The sequence below is a fragment of the Suricata suricatta genome, chromosome 2 (assembly GCF_006229205.1).
Source record: "Suricata suricatta isolate VVHF042 chromosome 2, meerkat_22Aug2017_6uvM2_HiC, whole genome shotgun sequence".
Lineage (NCBI taxonomy): Eukaryota > Metazoa > Chordata > Mammalia > Carnivora > Herpestidae > Suricata > Suricata suricatta.
This window is the reverse complement of record NC_043701.1, coordinates 31,998,734-32,021,058: the sequence shown is the minus strand read 5'-3', so window position 1 is coordinate 32,021,058 and position 22,325 is coordinate 31,998,734. Positions and strand designations below refer to the sequence as shown.

Sequence of the window (22,325 nt, the reverse complement as noted above, 5' to 3'; positions counted from 1 at the left end):
GAAGGTACTACACTGGTTATTTTACATTTATTATTCTTTTAGTTCCTCCCAACAACTCCTATAAGGTAAATGCTAATATTAGCTTATAGTTGAGACATCAAGACTCAGAGATCATGAACATAATATAATGGGAATAGATAATTACTAATGCTTCAGAGAGATACAAATTTATACAGTCTGAATGAATAAAAGGAAAATACATACCTTTCTTGTGATGTATAATTTTCAGGGCCACTGAATATTGACAGGCAATTTTAGAGTTGTAAAAGTCACAACTTTATAGTGTGCATTCACTATATACTCTGAGTGGCTGGCTGCCCACTCCCCACCCCAGAGCTGTACAATATACCTCTTGTTACAATAGTCTTCTCTTCTCCCTGTGCCATAAAATACCATGCCCTGCATGGGGCTGTTTATCCAGACTGTTTGCAGAATAGTAACAAGAAGGTCTACTGCATGTGCAGCCATAATATAGGTGCTCAAGAAATAAATCTTGTTATTGTAAGTTGTTTAGATTTAGAAGTTATTTGTTACAGAAACATAACATAGTGTAAGCTGACTAAAACAACAGGCTATGTTTTAAAAATGTGAACTCAAAATAAGAGCCGAAATGTCTATCGACTGAAGAATGGATAAAGAAGAGGTGGTATATATATATAATGGAACATTACTTAGCCACCAAAAACAATGAAATCTTGGGGTGCCTGGGTGGCTCAGTTGGTTAAATGTTCTGACTCTTGATTTTGGCTCAGGTCATGATCTCATGGTCTGTGGGATTGAGCCCCTGTAGAGTTCTATGCTCATAGCGTAAAACCTGCTTGGGATTATTTTTCTCCCTCTCTTTCTGACCCTCCCTCACTCATGCTCTCTTTCTCTCAAAATAAACAAACTTAAAAAGAATAAAATCTTGCTATCTGCAACATGAATGGAGCTAGAGTGTATTATGCTAAGTGAAATAAGTAAGAGAAAAAAGTACCATATGAATTCACTTATATGTGGAATTTAAGAAACAAAACATTAACATGGGGGAAGGAAAAAAGAAAAGAGGGAAGCAAACCATAAGAGACTCTTAATTATAGAAAACAAACAGGGCTGATGGAGGGGAGGTGGGCAGGGGACAAACTAAATGGGTGATGGCTATTAAGAAGGGTACTTATTGTATTAAACACTGGGTGTTTTATGTAAGTGATGAATCACTAAACTCCTGAAATCAATTATTATACTGTATGTTAACTAACTAGAATGTAAATAAAGATATTAAAAAACAATGTGAAGTCAAGTATTAGGATAAAATTCACACCGTAAATAAACGGTACTCCAAAACTATGTGCTCATTATAAAATATCTGTAAAAATTAAAATTGCCACTATTCTTACCACCTAAAGATACTGACTGGTATTGTTATCTTCCAGAATATTTTCTACCAGTATTTTTCGTATGCATATATACAACTGGCGTTATACTTCATACTCCATTTTATATTTTCCTCTTATTATTTTTCCATGACATTAAATCTCAAAATAATTTTAAGGACAGAATAAAATATCTAATGCAACTATAATTCAATCATTCCCCCAAAGTTAAATATTTTGAGTTTCCAATTTTAGAATGTTTAATAAATAATAGATGTGAACAATATGTTTTTACATAAGATTCTTTATCATTTTCTTTTTGGAGGAGAAATAGTTTCCTTAATGGACATAATTTTGAGATGGTTTTGACAGATTTGAGTAGTGCTCAGGTATGCTTAGAGGAAAGATCTAGACAGAAACTGCTGAAAATGTCAAGATATGGTTGAATGCTTATTATTTCTGTTGAAAATATCTCAAGGTAGTAATGGAATAGTTATTATTTTTAAATTGCATCCTCTAATTCTGCAAACATAGTAAGACTCCGTGTAGAAAAAAGTAAAAGGATTTGGCATATATGTTCTTCGACTATCTTCGAAAATTTAACACATAGAAGGAAAGTATAAAATAAATCAGTAGCTAGATTGGTGAAGCCACATTACCAGAAGATTATAATCAATCAGTTCAACTTTTCCTGCTGTTAGTTTTCTTATGACTTAATGACTAATTTCTTCTTTAAAGAATGACCTTGAACAAATGGGAAGTAAAACCTTTTTCATAACAGCATGTAAACAAAGTCTGTGATTTAATAACAAGGTCAAATTCCTGGAATATATGTCTGCCAGTTATATTTTTTTAAAAAATCAGCAGTTTTAATAAGTGAACCATTCAGGATTCTGAACATTCTTTAAGTCTATTAAATTCCACAAAGTGAATTCTTACAAGCAACTCTACCATCATATAAGTTATATTAAAATTTTTAATTTCCAAGTTAGTCATGTAGAACTTATAATATTCCTTCATAGAGACAATAAATTAAAAAATTAAGAAAATTAACAGAGTTAAGAAGGTTTGCTGATTTTAAGTCCTCACAACTGAAATTCTTTTAAATACTTAAATTTCTTTAAATATTTAAGAGTTACAATGTTGGAAACATTGAGGCATATTTTGAATACAGATCATCTTACTATAAGGAGACAAATTAGAAAAGAAATGTTAATTTTGCAATAAACTTAATAAATATGGATCATCTAAACCATACTATGTAAAATTCTTTAAATTCTAAAATGGTGTAAAAATCTATCATTTGTTTAACTCATGTTTATTATAGTTGCAATGCTAGTTTTAGATAGGCTACGTTAGTGATGATAGTATTTGTAAATATATTTTATAAGATATAGCTTGGATGAATCTCAGGAGAATTAGGATGAGTGAAAAAGCCAATCCAAAAGGATACATACTGTATACTGTATGATTCCATTTAAGTAACATTCATGAATAATATCATTATTAAGATGGATAACAAATCATTGGTTGTTAGGGACTGGGGAGATGGGAATGGCTATAAAGGAGTAGTGTGGGGGCGCCTGGGTGGCTCAGTCCTTTGAGCATCCGGCTTCGGCTCAGGTCATGATCTCATGGTTCGTGGGTTCCAGCCCCACGTCAGGCTCTGTGCTGATAGCTAGCTCAGAGCCTGGAGCCTGCTTTGGATTCTGTATCTCCCTCTCTCTCTGACCCTCCCCTGCTCGCGCGGTCTCTCTCACTCTCAAAAAATAAATAAAACATAAAAAAATTTTTAAAAAATCAAGGAGTAGTGTGAGGGAGCCTTAGGGTAATGGTATGTTACGTATACTGTTTGTGGCAGTGGTTACATAAAGATACACATATAATACAACTGAGCACATGTATAACCAGTGAAATACAAGGAAACTTTGTGGATTGTACCACATATGTCAGTTTTAAGGGTGTAACATAGTACTACAGTTATACAAGATGTTCGCACTGGGTAAGACTGGGTAATAGCTGTATGGACTTCCCTGTACTCTTTGCAATTTCCTGTGGTTCTATAATTATGTCAAATAAAAAGTTAAGCAACTAACTGCCCTGGGAAATATTAATAAAATAAAATATAATTATTTTAAATGGATTTTAGATTACTAATATCACTAATAGTCAGTGCTTGACAAATTTATAATATTGAAACCAAACTTTATATACACTGACAACATAATTCTTTAAGGAATAAGGCTGAAAATGGAGCTGAGCTACATTACAAAATGCCCTATGTAGAAAAATTAGTATGAATTTTCTTTTTTTTTTTTTTTGAGATTTGCAAAATCAATCAATTACAGGGCAAGCCTAGGGTCTTGTTCAGCGACTATTGGGTTAACTTTAACATTAGGTAACAGCGTTAGACTATCCTGTACAATTCCTGAGCTATTGGCATAGAAGTAACATTGTTCCCCTAAAGCCTAGCATAGTCCTCTTTGGTGTAAGGGGAATTTTTTTTACCCTATAAAGGGCAAAGGGAAGGAGACTTTTGCCAATGTATGCCAGTCTCCATGGTTAATTTGGTAAGGGTCTCTTTTAGGGTTTCTAATATCTGGCGGTGTCTGGTTTACAAAAGCAGGAATGACAGCCTATTTGTTCAGGACCTTCAGCGTATAAGTGCAACACGCCTCCATGGTTCTTTCTACATTACTAACCTTAGCCAAATTGGTGGGCCACTTAGCGGCCACTTGAGGACCCCCCATTAGAGTCTGGCGGTAGAGGCGTAGGCTCCCCTTACCTTTTGCCATGTTGAAATCCCATGCCCAGATCAGAGGCAATTAATACCAACAGAACATCTTATCTATAAGAGGAAAGTTGGCGCAATCAGGAACTTTTGCTGTTTCCCCAGCTTTCTGGGGCGACATTTGTCAGTCCAATGGCAAAGAGACAGGACAGTTCATTTTACTGTACCGATGATTCCTCAGGTTTCTGCTGGTGTATGAAATTTCAACTTGACACATAAAATGACTTAAAGAGAGTAAGAGTTATACTACGAAAAGCAAGGTATCTTTTTAGTTCATTTAACAACATGCAATGAAAAAAATAAAAGAATGTTTCTAGGTGAGTTAACAAGAAGATGCATTGTTTTGCTTCTTGGTAAAATGACTTTATAAAAATTGACTTTATAAACTACCTTCCATTTCAAAACATAATATATGATAAAATGAACTATCCATTTCCTTGGGGAAATGACAGTATCAAGTAAAAAAAATTAGAAACTATCAAAATTAAACTTTTTAGTTCTTTTTTAAGAACAGCCGATTTTAAACAATATTAATGTTAATTTTACCTGATTTCCAATTTTGCCACTTCAGGTAGTTCTCCAAATTTTATCTCTTCTACCTCGAGTTCTTTAAGAGCAGCCATAATTTTCTGCTGATCTCTACTGGAAATTCCATTCTAAGTAGAAATGATTTTAAGGTGCAACAAGATAGTCATACTTGAGTAATTTAATATTCAAAATTATTGAAAAAATTTTCTCCTTGATTAGATCTTGAAAAAACAGATACACATTAGAAAAATAAGAAACATAATGAAAAATAATGGTTTGCTTATAACTGTGACTTACAGGTTACATCATTAAAATTTTTATTTAGATATATAGTGACTATAGTCAATTTTTTTTGCAAAATTCTAAAAACAAATTACCAGATATTAAAATAATCTTTCCCAAACCACCACAATAAAACAATTTTCCTTTAAAGGATTTAAAATATTACCAGTCATTAAAGAAGCATTATGTCTTTCTTTTTTGGTCTTTATTCTACTTTTAGTGTTAACTAAATTTTCTCTCTTGGATTTAGTTAATAAGTATATTTATTTTGACTTTTAATAATACTGAAGATTTCAAGTTTCCAATGTGTTCATGGAGAAAGATAATTACCTTTTAGTATCCTATTTATTAAAGTATCGCTAATATTTTCAATTGTTTTCAAAGCTATTTACACATTGTTACTTAATAATGCTACCTGGCAAAAGAATAGGTCCTGATCTGTTTGAGAACCCAGGAAAAGGCAGCATTCGGACAAGACATATTCATATCTAAGTATACAAAAAGGCACCTCTTATTTCTAAGTAATCGCTTTTAAAATATGATTCCAGATATAGAAAGGAAGATCCAATTTTAGTTGAGTTCTCATTATTAATCTGAAGAAAAAAAAAGTCCAACTCTAAGTCCTTAAATGTTCTTAAAGCAACTTAAAACTGTAACAGAAGATTTTAGATGCAGTTACCCATAATCATATGTAATCGAAGAAACTAGTAAGAGATCATTTGCAGTCTATAGCCCCAGAATTTTAAAAATAGAAAATAAAAGCATTCATAATTCTTAAAATATGAAAGAATGGAGTTTTTGAAACTGATACTAACTTTTGTAAACTCATCTTTCCCCATGGTCAAAAGATGTCTTAAAGTTATATCCCTTTCCTGTAGAGAAGAAAAAAAGACCACCTTTCAATATAAATAAAACAGTAGAAAGGAAAGTAGGCAAGTGCCATAATCAGCTATATGCTACCTCATAAACAACTTTCACTTCTAGGAGGGGACAGAATATACAGGTAAAGAATTGTACTACTGGCTAGATGATAATGAGTGTAATAATTACCTTAAAAAGTACAAACATATCTGGTTTCCCAGATTCAAAGAAAATCATTACAACTTATATATATTCTCACATTAAAAAAGGTAGCTCTCTGAAATTTGACAGAAGTCACATTTAATGAATATTTTAAATTTCTAACTGCATCATATTAAACAAACAATAACATTCAGTTTTACTCAGTATTTCTCAAACAGGAAGGAGTTTCAAGACTATTCAATGAAGCCCAATTCTGAACTACCTAAATAGAATGTGCATATATTCCTAAGGAGAGCCTATTTAAAAAATTTGTTTAACATTTATTTTTGAGAGACAGAGACAGAGCATGAGTGGGGGAGGCAGAAAGAGAGGGAGACACAGAATCTGAAGCAGGCTCCAGGCTTTGAGCCGTCAGCACAGAGCCCGATGCAGGGCTCAAACCCATGAACCATGAGATCATGACCTAGGATGAAGTCGGGACGCTTACCTGACTGAGCCACCCAGGTGCCCCAGAACCTATTTTAAATAGCTGCTTTACTGCTTCGTATCAGCTAAGTGGCTGATAACTGTGTCAAACCCCATAATGCATCCATAACCTACCATAACTCAAACCCCATAGTGCATCCTACAGTACCCAAAACAGCGCTCAGCATATGATCTAATTTAATATCTATAACAATCCTATGCTAGGCATTATCATCCTTATGAAAAAAGAGATTTAAGTCACATATTTCAATTAATAATCATTAGAGCAAGAATCTGATACCAGATCTGTTTGACTTAAAACCATGCTTTTAATATTCTATACAGGAAGCAACTCTAAAAACAATGATGGGCAGGGGCGTCTGGGTGGCTCAGTTGGTTAAGTGTCCCATCGGCTCAGGTCATGATCTCCCTGTGAGTTTGAGCCCTGTGTTGGGGTCTGTGCTGACAGCTCAGAGCCTGGAGCCTGCTTTGGATTCTGTGTCTCCCTCTCTCTCTCTGCCCCTCCCCTGATTACGCTCTTTCTTTCAAAAATAAGTAAACATAAAAAAAAAAAAATCTAAGGGCTTAGATGTACAAGGAGGAGTTCTATGAAGTTTTAGGCAATGAATAAAAGCTGTTTATTCCAGCCAGACTCAAATGTATATAAATTTTTAGAAAAAATTTTTCAAATACTTGGAAGCTTAAAATGGGATCTACTATAAATTATGGAGAAAAGTTTATTTGGCACTTTTATATAAGCATGCTTATGAATTAATACTTAGTTAACCAACAAATAAACATACATCTATACCTGTAGCTTATGTAAAATCTTACCTTTAATAAATCTGTCATATGTTCAAGCCCAAGACCATGTAAAAATATTTCCAGGTCTCCAAATGCTGCACATGAACTAGACACATTTACAGTAATGTCAATTTCAGAACAGACTATAAATACATAATCAATATATATTTATAATACAGATAGAGAATGAGTAAGAATGTATCTATATAGAATATAGTTACAACTTTACCCACTAGACCTATATCATATCAAAGGAATAGGGAAGGTTTCTTGAGTGAAGGTATAAGTAAACAGAAAAAATGATGACAATAAAATGTAGCTCATCTTTCCTAAGAATGAAATTAGCTGCCAATATGTGTATTCCTTGAGGGCTTTCTATATATGAATATCTCTTTAATTGTAGGAAGTAAAGATTTAATAATTTTAAATGTGAGCACAGAATAATTTTGTGGCCATGTACTGAAGTGTGTTCATAAGAGAGTATATTTTTAATTTTAGCTTATAAAATCAGAAGTCTGCTAAAAAGAATTAGAAAGCAAGATGCAGTCTAGCTTGAACACTAACAAAAATATAATCTTAGACCCTTTTAGAAATAAATTTTGTTGATATTTTAAAATTAGAAATTATTCTCATTTACTGTTAGTAGTATACATAAATTTTTTCTAAAATTCTAGAGAAAAAAAGCATTTAAAATCTAGACATTTCTCAGTGATATTTAAAAATTGCTTCTAACAGTGTAAAATATATTTTAAATGTCATCATGTTTACTAAAACTAATAAAAATGTATATTTTTTACCCATTTATAGGTATTTTGTTGAATTAAAACACATTACCTAAATATGTGATCTTTTTCTTTATCAGAATCTGCTGTCAAGAGTTTACAAATAGTCTCTTCTTTAGTTAGCTGTTGAAACTTTCCCTCCAATGGATTTAAAGTTAAAGAAAGAAAATTGAAGATCTGCAAAAAGTTAACAAGCCATTCAAATATATTTGACATTATATATATTATCACATACTTAAAATGTAACTTTTTAGTAAGTCAGGGTTATGCGACATAATCAACCAGAATACAAAATCAAATCTCACTTTAAGAAACAACATACGACTCACAATAATCTGGGACGTTCATAAATTTCTTAACATGTCAAATTCAGTGTCATCTACCTAAATTCTATAATGCAGTGAACTAATTAGAAGTTTTCAAATTTTCGAAGCTTAGAAGAAAAAACCATAAATTTCTTTTTGAAACTTCACAGGGCTTTAGTGGTAGGCAATTACTCTAGAATACTTTTGTAAATGTGATTTGAATTAGAAAATGATAGGCATGTTTATCAGACTGCTTAAAAAATAAAGTTATTTTCCATGTAGTGAAAGAGGCATGGTCTGATTATATGATGGAACCTCTGGAATGTTACATTCAAATTCAGAAACTCAGGTTTATAAGCTCTTGAACTATATAACTTAGTTTTACACTTGTACTATATTCCTTGCTTAGAAATTATAGTCCTTTGGCCAAAAATTTAATATTTAAATTTTAATATTCAAAAGACTAAAAGTTTGTATCAATAAAGTGACTTAACGTATGGCAATATTACCACTGACTTTAATATGTGAATGACAGTAGATCATCTACCCAACTATGTTATCTGTTTATTAAATAACTTGTTACATGTATAGGAGTAAATTTAGCTTAATTTGCTTATTTTTTAAAATGTCTAATATGTACTAATTAAAATAAAAAAACATTTTAATTACATGTTCAAATTTTGGCATTTTACTAGCTTTCTCAATACACTAATTTCTAAAAATCCGGACAGGATGAAATGTTAAATGGTCTACTACAATTTTAATCCTAGGGTCAGAATAAAACTTTATTCTTTCTTTCTATAGCTTTTAAATTACCATACTATAAATGCCTCTTATTTAGTAAAAGTGAATACTCTAGTAAGATAAAGTATTCTTTCATTACCTGGCTGGAGGAAAATTATAAATGTAAGCACTTAATAATATCCAGATATACTATTATGAAACCTCTGAGTGCTAACAAAATAATACAAAAGTTCTAGAAATAACAATGTAACATGCCATAGAAAAATTAATATATAGTATACCTCTAGATGTTTATTTCTTTTAGCAATCTCACTTGGTGTCTTCCCCTCTTTGGTTTGTAACATTTTATTAGCTCCAAGTTCAAGCAACTTCAAAACTACATTTTTATGACCCTGACGTGCTGCCCATGTTAAGGCCTGTAAGTGGGGGGAAAAGAAGATTGTTTAAAGAGAGGGAGTGTATATGAGACAGAAAGGAAAACTTTTCAACAGTATTTATAGCACAATAAAACAGTGAGCATGGTTAATTAACAGAATGGTGCAACTGCTTCATTTTACAATCTAATGTAAACATATTTCCAAAGTTGTAACTGCAGAGCAAACCGCCAGTGCTCACAGAATTTAGAAATCAAATAATGTTTTACATAGTCAAATGATGTTATAGGATAAAATAATTTATCTGCCAATCACTGAACTGTTTTCCATGAAATAGAATTCTATGTGTATTCTAGAACCCAGGGTTTGCTGTGTGTTACCGCTTCTTTTGCCAACGGTGAGGACAAAGAGAGTCAGATAATTCCTTTTTTCTGTTTCAGCTGTTGACTTTCTTCACCAAACAGCAATTACATCCCAGCCCCTCTGTAATTTTTACTCCTTAAAGAATTTTGGGGACTACTGGTAAGATACCAATGTCTTAGAAAAAGGAACATTGTACAATCAATTCTCACGGTATAACCATTCTCATCCTGGGTATTAACTTCTGCTCCATGAGCAACAAGGAGAGCAACAACCTGAGGGTGACCATCTCGTGCAGCATACATGATTGGAGTCATAAGTCTCCTAACGAGGAGGAAGAAAAGGAACATTTGCGTTAATGTCAACATTAACAGCTACTCAGTTTCATTAATTTTACCATATATAATACAAATATATTGTTTTCAAAGCAAAGAAAAAAATGAAAGCTTTTAATAAATCAGGTGATTTAAAAATCCAATCTCCCCACAAGTAAATGTGAAGAAAGACACTTGAAGTACTGAATGCTTACACAGCACCCTCTAGTGAAGATACGTGTTTTAAAAAAATCACTAAAAAAAGCTATACTTTCTAATATAAGGTTTCATTAATTTACACATTCATGTAGGAGAGTATCAGAGTACTACACCTATGCTGGGGATATAGTGAGGAATGACTCAAAAAAGGTCCCTGTCCTCTCAGGATCGCTCATACTTATTAAATGCTGATTTTATTTATTACAGTTAATAACAGTATAAGTTTAAAACTTTCTTATTTCTTAACGTAGTCTGTTATGATTCTATTTTAGTTCAAGCCTGAAAGAATTTTACCCTGAGTGGAGGCTTATTCTAATCAAGAAAGAGATTAGTTTCATAGTTTAGCCCAGACTCTCAGACTATTTTCTGGGAGAGCACAGTGGTTTCCCTCTCATGTATTATTTCTCAAAATAGAGATTCAATCCCTCTCCTCCTGAAAGTTAGTCAGCTTCTTGTTCTATTACAAAGGATACCAGAAAGATTCTATCAATTCTACTTGGGTTGAACTTAGTATCATGGTCTGTTTTAAAGGAGGTCTGGGGATTCTGGGCTCAATCTTCCTGAGTTGGCTCAAATATCTGATGTATATAAAAGAACTTCACAGGAGAACAACAAAGTAGATAATTTCAGAAATCTGTTTTGATCTCAAGGAAGTTCATCTTGGTTACTCACATTATATACACTACCTATAAACAGAGTATTTCTCTATAAGGTTTGTTAACATAAGGTATATCCTGAATCTGATCCCTTCACACTAATGTCTTTAGCACAAAAAGATTCACATATTTCTCTCTTTCTTATATTTCCTATTATATTAAAAATGTCAGTGTTTTATTGGAAACTATACACTAAGGTAGCTGTCAAGCATTGCCTCTTCTATCTTGAATATCTCCTATATAGTGGCTTCATTAGACAGATAATCTTTGCAAAGTAAACAGTAAATTGCCTGGATAACTTAAGCAAATAAGGAAAATATACATAATAGAACAAAATTATTTGTGTCAAAAATTCTCCAGTAAGTCTAAATTAAACCTCTTGATGCCTTTCCTCCACCACACCTTCTCTGTAACAGCCCAAATATGCTTCCAACCTTCCCTATTTCACAAAGCTACCGTCAACTATGTAACTCAGGCCGAAGACTACACATCATTCATGACTCTTCTCCATCACTCCATATGCAAGTCATCAGCTGGTGCTACTGGCTCCACCTTCATAATTATGAATCTAACCACTTCTCACCATCCTGTTGGCCACCGTAAGCAGTCGAAGCCATCATCATCTTTCTCTGACCTGTATTATTGCAACATCCTCATACTCTCCATGCTTCTGTCTTGGCCACTTATAATTTATTCTCTTTGGAAATGCCAAGTTCTTCCCGCTCCAGGTGACATGCAAGTTCTGCTCCCTCCGCCTTTTCCTAGACTTGCATATTGCATACTCCTTCACCTTATTCAGATCCTCATTAAGAGGAAAGAAATTAATAAAACTGACAAACAAAACCAAATTTATCAAGATAAAGAGACACAGTTACCAGTATCAAGAATAAGAGAGATGACATCAATACAGAGTTTCCACATTTTAAAAGTATAATGGAATATTATGAACAAATGTCTGCTAAGACAATTTAGATGAAATGGACAAATTTCTCTAAAGATTCAAACTACCAAAACACACCAAAAAAAAAATTAAGAACATGAATAGTCTTATATTTATAAAAAATTAAAGTAACACAAACCTCCCACAAAGAAAAGAGGAGGTCCATATGGCTTCATTGGTAAATTTCACCAATTAATGAAAAAAGGAATACCAATTCTACTCAGACTCTTCCAGTAAAATGAAAAGGAAAGAATACTTCCCAATTCATTCTACTAGCAAGAATTACTCTAATAGCAGAAATCAGAGACACTGCAAGGAAAGAAAACTACAGACCAATAATCTTCACTGAACATAGATGCCAAAGTCCTCAACGAACTTTGGCAAGTAGAATCTAAAAATACATCAAAAGGATAATACATCATAACCAAGTACAGTTACCCTAGGAATGCAAGATTAGTTTAACATCTGACCAAAAAAAGAAAAAACACCATTATCTCAATAAATGCGGAACAAGTACTTTACAAAATCCAACATCTAATAAAATTCTTAAGACTATAAGAGAACTTCAACTTGAAAACTTCATAGCTAGCACCATACTTAATGGTGAAAGAATAAATGCTTTCCTTGTAAGATCAGAAACAAGACAAAGATGTCTGTTCCCATCACTTCTATTCAACACGGTTTTCCAAGTTCTAGCCAGTGCAACACAACAAGAAAAAAACCGGCATCTAGGTAGAAAAACAAGTAAAACTGTCTTTATTCACAGACAGCAGTCTATGTAGAGATCCCTATCGGGTCTACAAAAAAAGCACTAGAAGTAATAAATGGTTAGTAAGGTTTCAGAATACAAGTTCTAATGAAATATACACAGCATTATTTAAGATTATTATTTCAATTTGTGAATTCATGATAAGCCAGAACTACAGAGAATTAAAAAAATCCACAGGGCAGAATAATTTCTAATTTATAAAAATCTAGCATTTTTATATGGGTTATATTCCAACCCCTATAAAAAACAACTTACAGGTAAACACCAATGTAGAACACAGAATCATCAAAATTTTATAACCTCAGCATTGACTATTAGACAAACAAAATCATTATGCAGGGCTAAGTAGTTATTCACCGCTCACAACAACCTTATTAAGCTGAAAGTTTTCTCACTTTAGAGATGAGAAAATACAGGTTTAGAAATAAGTAGCTTTTGCTGAAAGATCACTGTTAGTGTGTGACTGAAGTTAAAAGTTTTGTGTTTATCCCCGCCTCCCATTTCCTAAAAATTACTTTTTGCAACTATACTGATAAAGAGAAATCTAAAGTTCTCTTTTTCTTACTCCGGAATATGGGAAAATTGGGAACCTACATAAAGTTGGCTAAAATATTATCTGAAGGAAGTGACACTCTGGCAGAATATCCAGAGAAGGTGACATGAAGTGTTGAGTCACATTTGCTTGAACCTCATTACTGAAAACTGTAAGTGAATTTTCTGATTTTATACTGAAATTTGTTCTCAAGTTGCACTGAAAATTAATGTTCTTTCAATTATCAGTATCTCTCAGAATCCTGAACAAGCAGAGATTATAATTTTTGGCCAGTTCACATGGACATAAATTGTTTCTGAGAGATGCCTACTTCCTCCTACATAAGAAAAGTACTGGACTAGCATTTTTTGCTTACTAAGAAGTTGCAGATTACTACTGAAAAATTTGTTTAAAAATGTGGCATTGGTCTCTTCTAAGAAAAGCTGAATTTACCGAATGGAAGAGCAAACTCCTGTAATAGGGTCTAGATTACCTAGAAGATATATTACTTAGCTTCAAAACAGTTTAATAAAGTTATTGACACCATCAGCAATGCTGCATGACAATTTTGGGAGGGGAGAGAACAATTCTTCCAGTGGTTTTACATCTACAGAAGTTTGTAACATCTGTTGTCTCCTGCCTGTTACTCATTAACAAAGTATAAATGAATTATTCAATCTTATAAACTCTTATGAACAATCTTAAGAACTCTTCAGGGAAGTTATTCCTGAGGAAGTATATTTCCTGAGATTTAACATAAAGAATTCTTTACTTCCAATTCTCTCTTTAAGTCACTGCAGTTTTGTTCTGCCTGCTCCTTCCAACAAAACTGCTTTGGCAAAAGTCAACAATTATTTGGACTCCTTTTATTTTTCTAGCAGTTAAAAGTATGCTTTCAAAGGTCCTCAATGCTCTTCCCTTTCCACTACATAAACACCATGTCTGAATGATCTCACCTCCTCTCCGGGCTTTACTGTCAACACACTAATGGCTGCTCAATCTGTGTTTCTAGCCCAGGCTTTGCTCCTGAGCACAGTATTTTATCTGTCATTGCCACACGGTTATCCTAACAAAACATATATGCAACATATATCCAAATCTGAAGTCACCACCTTACTTATCTCTAACACACAATTCTACTATTCCTTACCTCTGTGAACAGCATCACAATTCATGCACTGCTCAACCCAGAAGCCTGGAATTTATCCATGACCCTTCATTGCACTTTCATATCTAAGTCAGCAGTCCTATGAATTTATCTCCCTCCCATAATCTGTATCTGTCTACTTTGCGCTCTCTCTCCTTCCAAGTGTTCAGGTCCTCATCATTTCTTACATGGATAACTGCTTCCTTGTCTCTGGTCTTTCCTTCATACTTGCAAATCTTATCATGTCAATTCACTGTTTAAAAATTTCAAGGTTACACCCATAGTAAGTTTATCTATCATGCTAAGTCCTCTGTCTGCCATTTTAGCACCTGCAATCCTACTCCATCCTAATAAAAGACTTAGGTTATGTCTTAGGTTTCATCTTAGAAGCCAACATACCCCCAACCTTTTGATGCCTCACCTCCTCTGAGATAGCAATCCCTCTCTCTTCTATGTTCTCTTAGCATTTTGTGCTTTTTTTCCCATCAGTTCAACTATCAGGCCAAAAATGTACTTGTTTGGGGTGTCTCGGTGGCTCAGTCGGTTGAGCATCCAACTTTAGCTCAGGTCATGATCCCACAGGTTCGTGGGTTCGAGCCCCGCATCAGACTCTGTGCTGACAGCTAGCTCAGAGCCTGGAGCCTGCTTTGGATTCTTTGTCTCCCTCTCTCTCTGACCTTCCCCTCTCTCTCTGTCTCTCAAAGATAAATTAAAAACTTAAAAACAATTTTAAAAAATGTATTTGTTCAATTCATCTCTTATTTTCAACTAAACTGTAAGTACTTTGAGGATAATGACTCTGGCCTGTCTCTGTATCCACACACATTCTACACAGTAAGTAGGATAATGAATGGTCTGTTTCTGTGTTTTGTGTCATGCTTGCATTTAACACAGGCAGGATTTTCTTATCTATTCCATCATTACATGTGTATTTATTACATTTTTAATGCATCTATATCTTTACTCATTTTACATATATCTATATTTGATCTACTTCTTGAATTTAACAGATTTTAGTTTATGGATTTAGTGGCCATGTAGTCTAGTGTGTACAAGTTTATGCTTATTATATTTTATTGATTTTGCCTTTTATTATAATAGAATGTTCTTTATTCAATGTACTGCATTTAATATAGTAATAACTGATGCTGACAATCTTGATTTCCATGAATTTGCCATCATCTGTAAAAGGTTTTTCATACTTTTCTCTTCAACCTTTTTTTTAAATAGCATTTAGCCATCTTTTGTTTTTTAAACCAACATCTCAATTGATAAATTCAGCCCATTCTCATTTAGTGTTAATGATTGATAATTTAATTGACAATATTTTTTTGTTTTCACCGGCTCAATAAGATTGCTATTCACTACATTTTTGTCTTGAAAATCTAATGACTCTGCTTTTCCTTTTCAAAAAAAAACATCATTATCATATTTCTCTGTTCTTAGTAAAACACACATGACCCTATGAAATGTAAGTAAGATAAGATCTATTTCTCCTAATGAGACTATGGTCTCTTCCACTACCATGCCATAATTTTCTCATGCTTTTTGTCCAAAGGGTAAGATCTTTTGAATACTTGGTTACTCTTAGGTTGCCCCCACTTTCTGTAAGCTATAGCTCTTAGATTTTTGTTGGCATGATTTGGTACTTGAGTTTTACTTGTACTTTGTCTTGTCTGTTTCCTGAAACCTTATTTAGCACTCATGCTTCACATTTCCAGACAATCTAATATTACCCATTAAATATACATACATCAAAGTTCATCTCTCTTCATTGCTTCCTCTTGTTTTCATCCTTTGTCTTCATGAGGTCTCTGTTCTGATTCCTTTTGTTGTTGTTGTTGTCTTTTCTCAAGTCTTTTCACCCTCACTTATTCCATGAGTGAAATCATGGAATTTGTCTTTCTCTGCCTTATTTCACTTAGCATTATATTCTCTAGCTCTACCTATGTTATTACAAATGGCAAGATTTTATCCTTTTTACTGCTGCATAATATTCCATATATTATTCCACATATATATACCACCCCTTATTTGTCGATTCATCAATGGACACTTGGGCTGCTTCCACAGCTTGGCTATTGTAATATAGTGCTGCAGTAAACACAGAAGTGTGTGTATCCCTTTGAATTACTGTTTTTGTAGCTTTGGGGTAAATACCCAGTGGTGTGATTACTGGATCGTTGGGTAGTTCTAGTTTTAATTTTTTGAGAAATCTCCATACTGTTTTCCACAGTGACTGCATCAGTTTGCATTCCCACCAATTAAACAAAAAAAGGTTCCTTTTTTCCCATATACTCGCCAACATTTGTTGTTTCTTGGGTTTTTGATGTTAGCCATTCTGATAGGTGTGAGGTCATATGTTACTGTAGTTTTGATTTTCATTTCCCTGATAGTGAATGATGTTGAGCATCTTTTCACATCTGTTGGCCATCTGTATGTCTTCTTTGGAGAAATGTCTATTTGTGTCTTCTGCCCGTTTTTTAAGTTGAATTATTTGTTTTTTGGGTGTTAAATTGTATAAGTTCTTTATATAGTTTGGATATTAACCCTTTATGAGATATGTCACTTACAAAAATATCTTCTCCCATTTAGTTGTGTTGACTATTTTCTTCACTGAGCATAAACTTTTTATTTTGATGTCCCAATAGTTTATTTTTGCTTTTATTTACCTTGCCTTATAAGACAAATATCTAGAAAAATGTTGCTATGGCTAATGTCAGAGAAATTATTGCCTGTGCACTCTTACAGGATTTTTTGGCTTCAGGTCTCACATTCAGGTCGTTTGTGTATGGTGTAAGAAAGTGGTCCAGTTTTCCCAACACCATTTGAAGAGACTGTCCTTTTCCCACTGGATATTCATTTCTCCTTTCTCAAAGATTAACTGACCATTATCATTATGGGTTTATTTCTGGGTTTTCTATTCTATCCCATTGATCTATGTGTCTATTTTTACACCAGTTTCTTGTTTTAATCACTACCACTTTGTAATATAACTTGAAGTCTGGAATTATGACACCTTCCACTTTTTCAAGTTTGTGTTGGCTATTCAAGGTCTTTTCTGGTTCCATACAAATTTTAGGATTGTTTGTTACAGTTCTATGAAAAATGCTATTGGTATTTTGATAGGGATTGCATTAAATGTGTAGGTTACTTTGGGTAGTATATACATTTTAATATTTGTTCTTCCAATCCATGAGAATTGAATGTCTTTCCATAGCTTTGCATTGTCTTGAATTTCTTTCATCAGTGCTTTATACTTTTCAGAGTCACCTCCTTGGTTAAGTTTATTCTTACATATTTATTGTTTTTGGTGCCACTGTAAACGCAACTGTTTTCTTAATTTCCATTTCTCTTGCTTCATTTTTAGTGTATGAGAATGCAATAGATTTCTTCACATTGACTTTGTATTCTGCAACTTCACTGAATTAGTTTATCTATTCTAGTAGTTGTTTTTCCTCAAGTCCTTAGGGTTTTCTGTATTTAGTATCTGGTCATCTGCAAATACTGAGAGTTTTACTTCTTCCTTACCAATATGGAATATTCTTAATGGCAAAAATCCTTACAGATTTTGAAATCAAAGAAATTTCTCATGTGGTGGGTCCACAGTTTAAGAGCAGGCTCTTGGCTGCCTCCAGGAGTACCTAGAGCATTCTCTCTGCTTTCCTATCTTCCCATATTGTCCCAGCCCTACTGACAGAGGTAACTTAGTTCACTTATTTAGCCCTAAGTCTTTAGGAGTCTGGAAACCTAAGCTATTCATGCAGAATCAGCTTCATCCCAGGTCCATAAATCTCCTAATGTCAAGCTTTTATAGGATTAGCTGCTCTCCATCTGGACTTACCCCTGATGACTTCCCACCATTCTGCAGGGATAAGAATAAGGGTCTGAGACCTCATAAGCACCCAGATGTCTTAAGCTCTCAGCAGTCTAAGGCTCAGGAAAGTCAAGGAGCTTAGAGTTGAGGACAAAAAGGAAAAGAATGATGTTCTGGTCACAAATTCCCAGATATCCTTGTGCTATGTTTATAAAGGCCTTTGCCAATCTAACCTATATTTATACTCACTTTCATCTAGTATTTTTTAATGTTGATTTATTTTTGAGAAAGGGGGAAAGAGCAGAGAGAGGGACAGATGATCCAAAGTGGCTAGTACTAACAGTAGCCAGCCCAGTATGGAGCTCCAACTCACAAACTGTGGGATCATGAACTGAGCCCAAGTCAGACCCTAACCTACTGAGCCACCCAGGTACCTTAGTATTTTTTATTAGGTATTTGTGTGACTTTATGTTTTTTAATATTTAAATATTTTGAAGCATATGAAATAATTTTGGTGTGAGGATGAAATCCAGCATTTTTTATTCCTGCAAATAACTATGCAAATCCCCAGCACCAAAATGAGGACCCATTTTCTTCCTTTAGTTTGAAATGCCATATTAATTATACATGATAATTTCATCTACTCTTGAATTGTTTTAGATTTCTTTTGTTTTACTTCTAAAGATCAGCAATAGCCAGCTTTCTACTAATATCACACTGCTTTAATTATTGTGATTTATTTTTAATGTAAGGCTAATTCTATATCATTACTCTTTAACAAGATGTATTAATTTTTAAAAATTACTTAATTCATACATATGCATTTTTTACTTGAGAACACTACAGATAATCACCACTACGAGCTGGCTATCTTTTGAGATTTTAGTAAAAGAAGATTATAAATTTTACATGTATAAATATATGCAGAAAAAACAGCAATTTTACATTTAAATAAATTTAAATAATTTAATAAAAATAAGTTTAAATAAATCATGCTATTCATGCAATGTTTTGACTTGCCAATAAATTTAAGATTCTAATTTACTTCTGAGTATTGCTTTTTTTTTTCACTCACACAGTTTTATTCAAAACATTGCTGGGGCGCCTGGGTGGCTCAGTCGGTTAAGTCTCCGACTTCGGCTCAGGTCAGATCTCACGTTTGTGGGTTCGAGCCCTGCGTCAGGCTCTGTGCTGGTGCCTAGCTCAGAGCCTGGAGCCTGCTTCCAGTTCTGTGTCTCCTTCTCTCTCTGCCCCTCCCCCTCTCATGCTCTCTCTCTGTATTAAAAATAAATAAAACATTAAAAAAAAAACCATTGCTATTGCAAGGCTTCAATTGTTCAGACCTAAGTTTTATCACTTCTATTTTGATTTCTTCTTTAATCTACAAATTATTATAATGTTTAAGTACTCAGTTTTATGCACTGGAAAGGCTTTTGGTTGTTAAATTCCAAATTCATTACACTGTTGTTAGTGAAAGAGGTCATTTTCTTAAAAGGAATTTATTAAGGCTTCCTCTGTGGTCTAGATCACCATATTTTAAAAACAATCCATAACTATTTGAAAGAATCCCTATGTGTAAATTATGTTAGAGTCAGAATTCTAGATAAATGTCAATTAGATACCTATTGCTAAAGTGTTATATTTCCTATCTTTACTTTTTTCCTGTATCTTTATTAAAATCTTCAAATATGATTATAGATATTCTATCCTTTTAAAAAATTATACTAGCTTCACTTTATATATATTTAAAGCCACACATACTGAAACTATCTTATTAAATTTTTGCTTTTTACTCCAGAGGCCTTTTTTTGTCTTGGTATCTACCAGGTATAAATATATGCTAAGTAAATAACATATTTTTGATCACTTTATTTTCAACTGTTACATATTATTTTACTTGTCACTCTCACTGGATTTCGGTTTCAGCCAATATGAGAGTTACTATATTTTAGGGACTGAATTTTACCAATTAGATTACTTTGCTATTAATATGCTTAGACTTATTTCTGACATAGTACTTTTTATTTACTATGTTTCCATGATAAATACATGTTTCCAAGACTCCTTTTTCAGTCTTGTTAGATCAAATTCTATTTGTACTATCTACCGCTACCCCTAACCCCTTGATCTGAAAGCTTATAACACCCTTTTCTTTTAATATTTATTTTTAATTCCTTCTTGCTGTCTTCCCAACAATCTTACTTTTACCATTTAACAAAGAGTTAATAACAAAGAATTAATAAAAAACTGTGGTCTTGTCTAAAGAGTAGTTTACTTTTAATTTGCTTCATTCTCTCCTCAGCCACCCAAATTCCAAAACTGTCAGCATGGAAATATAGTATAACTTGTCATTTTATTATAAAAGCTCTTTTCTTTTAAACAGCCAATAGTTATTTAGATTTACCAATATGTTTATTCATTTCTCATTCAACATTATTTCTTATATCCCATTATTTCTTCTGGGTTTATTTTTCTTTTTGGAGCAAACTTTTTAGATGTTACTTTTAAGAGTCAGAAGAATAGTGATTCTTGGCCAGGAACACTTTCCTATGAAATATGTGGAAGTCTTTTAGTTTATCAAAATGACTGGAGGGAGCTATTGGCACTTAATGGGTGAGGTCCTGGAATGCTAAATATTATGCAACACATAGTACAATCTCACTCAAAATGTCAATTGTTCCGGTGCTGAAATAACTTTGTTTTCATATACATGAAAATGTCCTTATTTTTCCTTCACTCTTGAATGATATAATAGCTAAATACAGAATCACAGGTTCAAAGTTTATTCCTCAGACCATTTATCTTCTTTCATATATAGAATAATTATTAAGTCTATTATCAGATAGTCATTTCTTGATAGAAATTGTATTGATAAATTATCTTTCCTACAGGTAAATTTTAGGATTTTTGCCTTTATTCTTGATATTCTGAAGTATACTGTGATGTGTCCATATATTTTAACTTTTAATTAAAATATATATCTTGGGGCGCCTGGGTGGCTCAGTTGTTTGAGCATCCAGCTTCGGCCCAGGTCATGATCTTGCAGTTTGTGGGTTCGAGCCCCGTGTCAGGCTCTGTGCTGACAGACTGAAGCCTGTCTTCGAATTCTGTGTCTCCTTCTCTCTGACCCTCCCCTGCTTACCCTGTCTCTCTCTCTCAAAAATAAAATAAAATAAAATAAAATAAATTTCAAAACATATTATCTTTGTGTGTCTATGTGTATAAATCTTGTTTTCAAAGATCTTTAAATCCTATGGACATGTGTTTTCAGTCTGAGAACATTCTTGGATTTTTTTTTCTTTTATATTTATTTTTGAGTGAGAAAAAGAACATTAATAAGGGAGGGGCAGAGTGAGGGAAACAGAGAATTCCAAGTAGGCTCCACACTGTCAGTGGAGAGCCCAACACAGGGCCCAAACCCACAAACTGTGAGAGCATAACCTGAGCCAAAACCAAGAGTTAAACGTTTAACTGGCTGAGCCATCCAGACACCCCTCGGATGTTAGTACTTCAAATATAGTCTCTTTCATTTTCTCTTTCTGAAACTCTTATTAGATAGATATCCCAACTTCTGGTGAGGTTCTCTATATGTTTTATCTTTTCCTTTGTAACTCTTTATGCCATATTCTCACATCTACCTTCCAGTTCATTAATCAGCAGTTCAGCTGAATCACATATGCTGTTATTCACAGATACGTAGTTGTAATATTCAATAAAAGGTTTGTCATTTGGTGGAGGCAAATCCTTTTACTGCTCAGAAAAATAAAGTCCTTTTAAAATTCTTCTGGGTTTTTTTCTCCACTTTCTCTAGTCTAAGTTGCTCTTTGTATAATTTGTTGTCCCTATTTTATGATGCTTACATTCTCCAGTTTTCGATGATTTGTGATGGTGCATCTTCTGGTCTTTAAAACCCTCTTAAGCATGGAAGATTCAAGCCAGCAACCCTGGCCTTGCCAATCAGTACCGCAGTTCTTAGGGACTGCCAGAGAGGATTCCCATCTATTTCTTTCTTGAGGAAGTTACTCCTTCTCCATTTCAGAGGTAACTACCTTTCCTGTCTCAAAAAAGACTTTACTAAAACTTTATGAATATCTAAAATTTGCTGTGGAGGAACAAGACTT

The 22,325-nt window shown here is 33.5% G+C and overlaps 1 protein-coding gene across 1 annotated transcript in view; it reads right to left on the bottom strand.

The window, feature by feature from the left end:
• Positions 1 to 22,325, bottom strand: part of ASZ1 (ankyrin repeat, SAM and basic leucine zipper domain containing 1) — a 50,353-nt gene that overhangs the window by 5,100 nt on the left and 22,928 nt on the right. Inside the window, exons 5-10 of the mRNA XM_029955785.1 lie at positions 10,023 to 10,134; positions 9,358 to 9,492; positions 8,080 to 8,204; positions 7,276 to 7,351; positions 5,769 to 5,825; positions 4,690 to 4,799 (exon numbers count right to left, since the gene is read on the bottom strand). Coding sequence (XP_029811645.1) covers positions 4,690 to 4,799; positions 5,769 to 5,825; positions 7,276 to 7,351; positions 8,080 to 8,204; positions 9,358 to 9,492; positions 10,023 to 10,134 — 615 coding nt within the window. The remainder of the gene's footprint in view (positions 1 to 4,689; positions 4,800 to 5,768; positions 5,826 to 7,275; positions 7,352 to 8,079; positions 8,205 to 9,357; positions 9,493 to 10,022; positions 10,135 to 22,325) is intronic.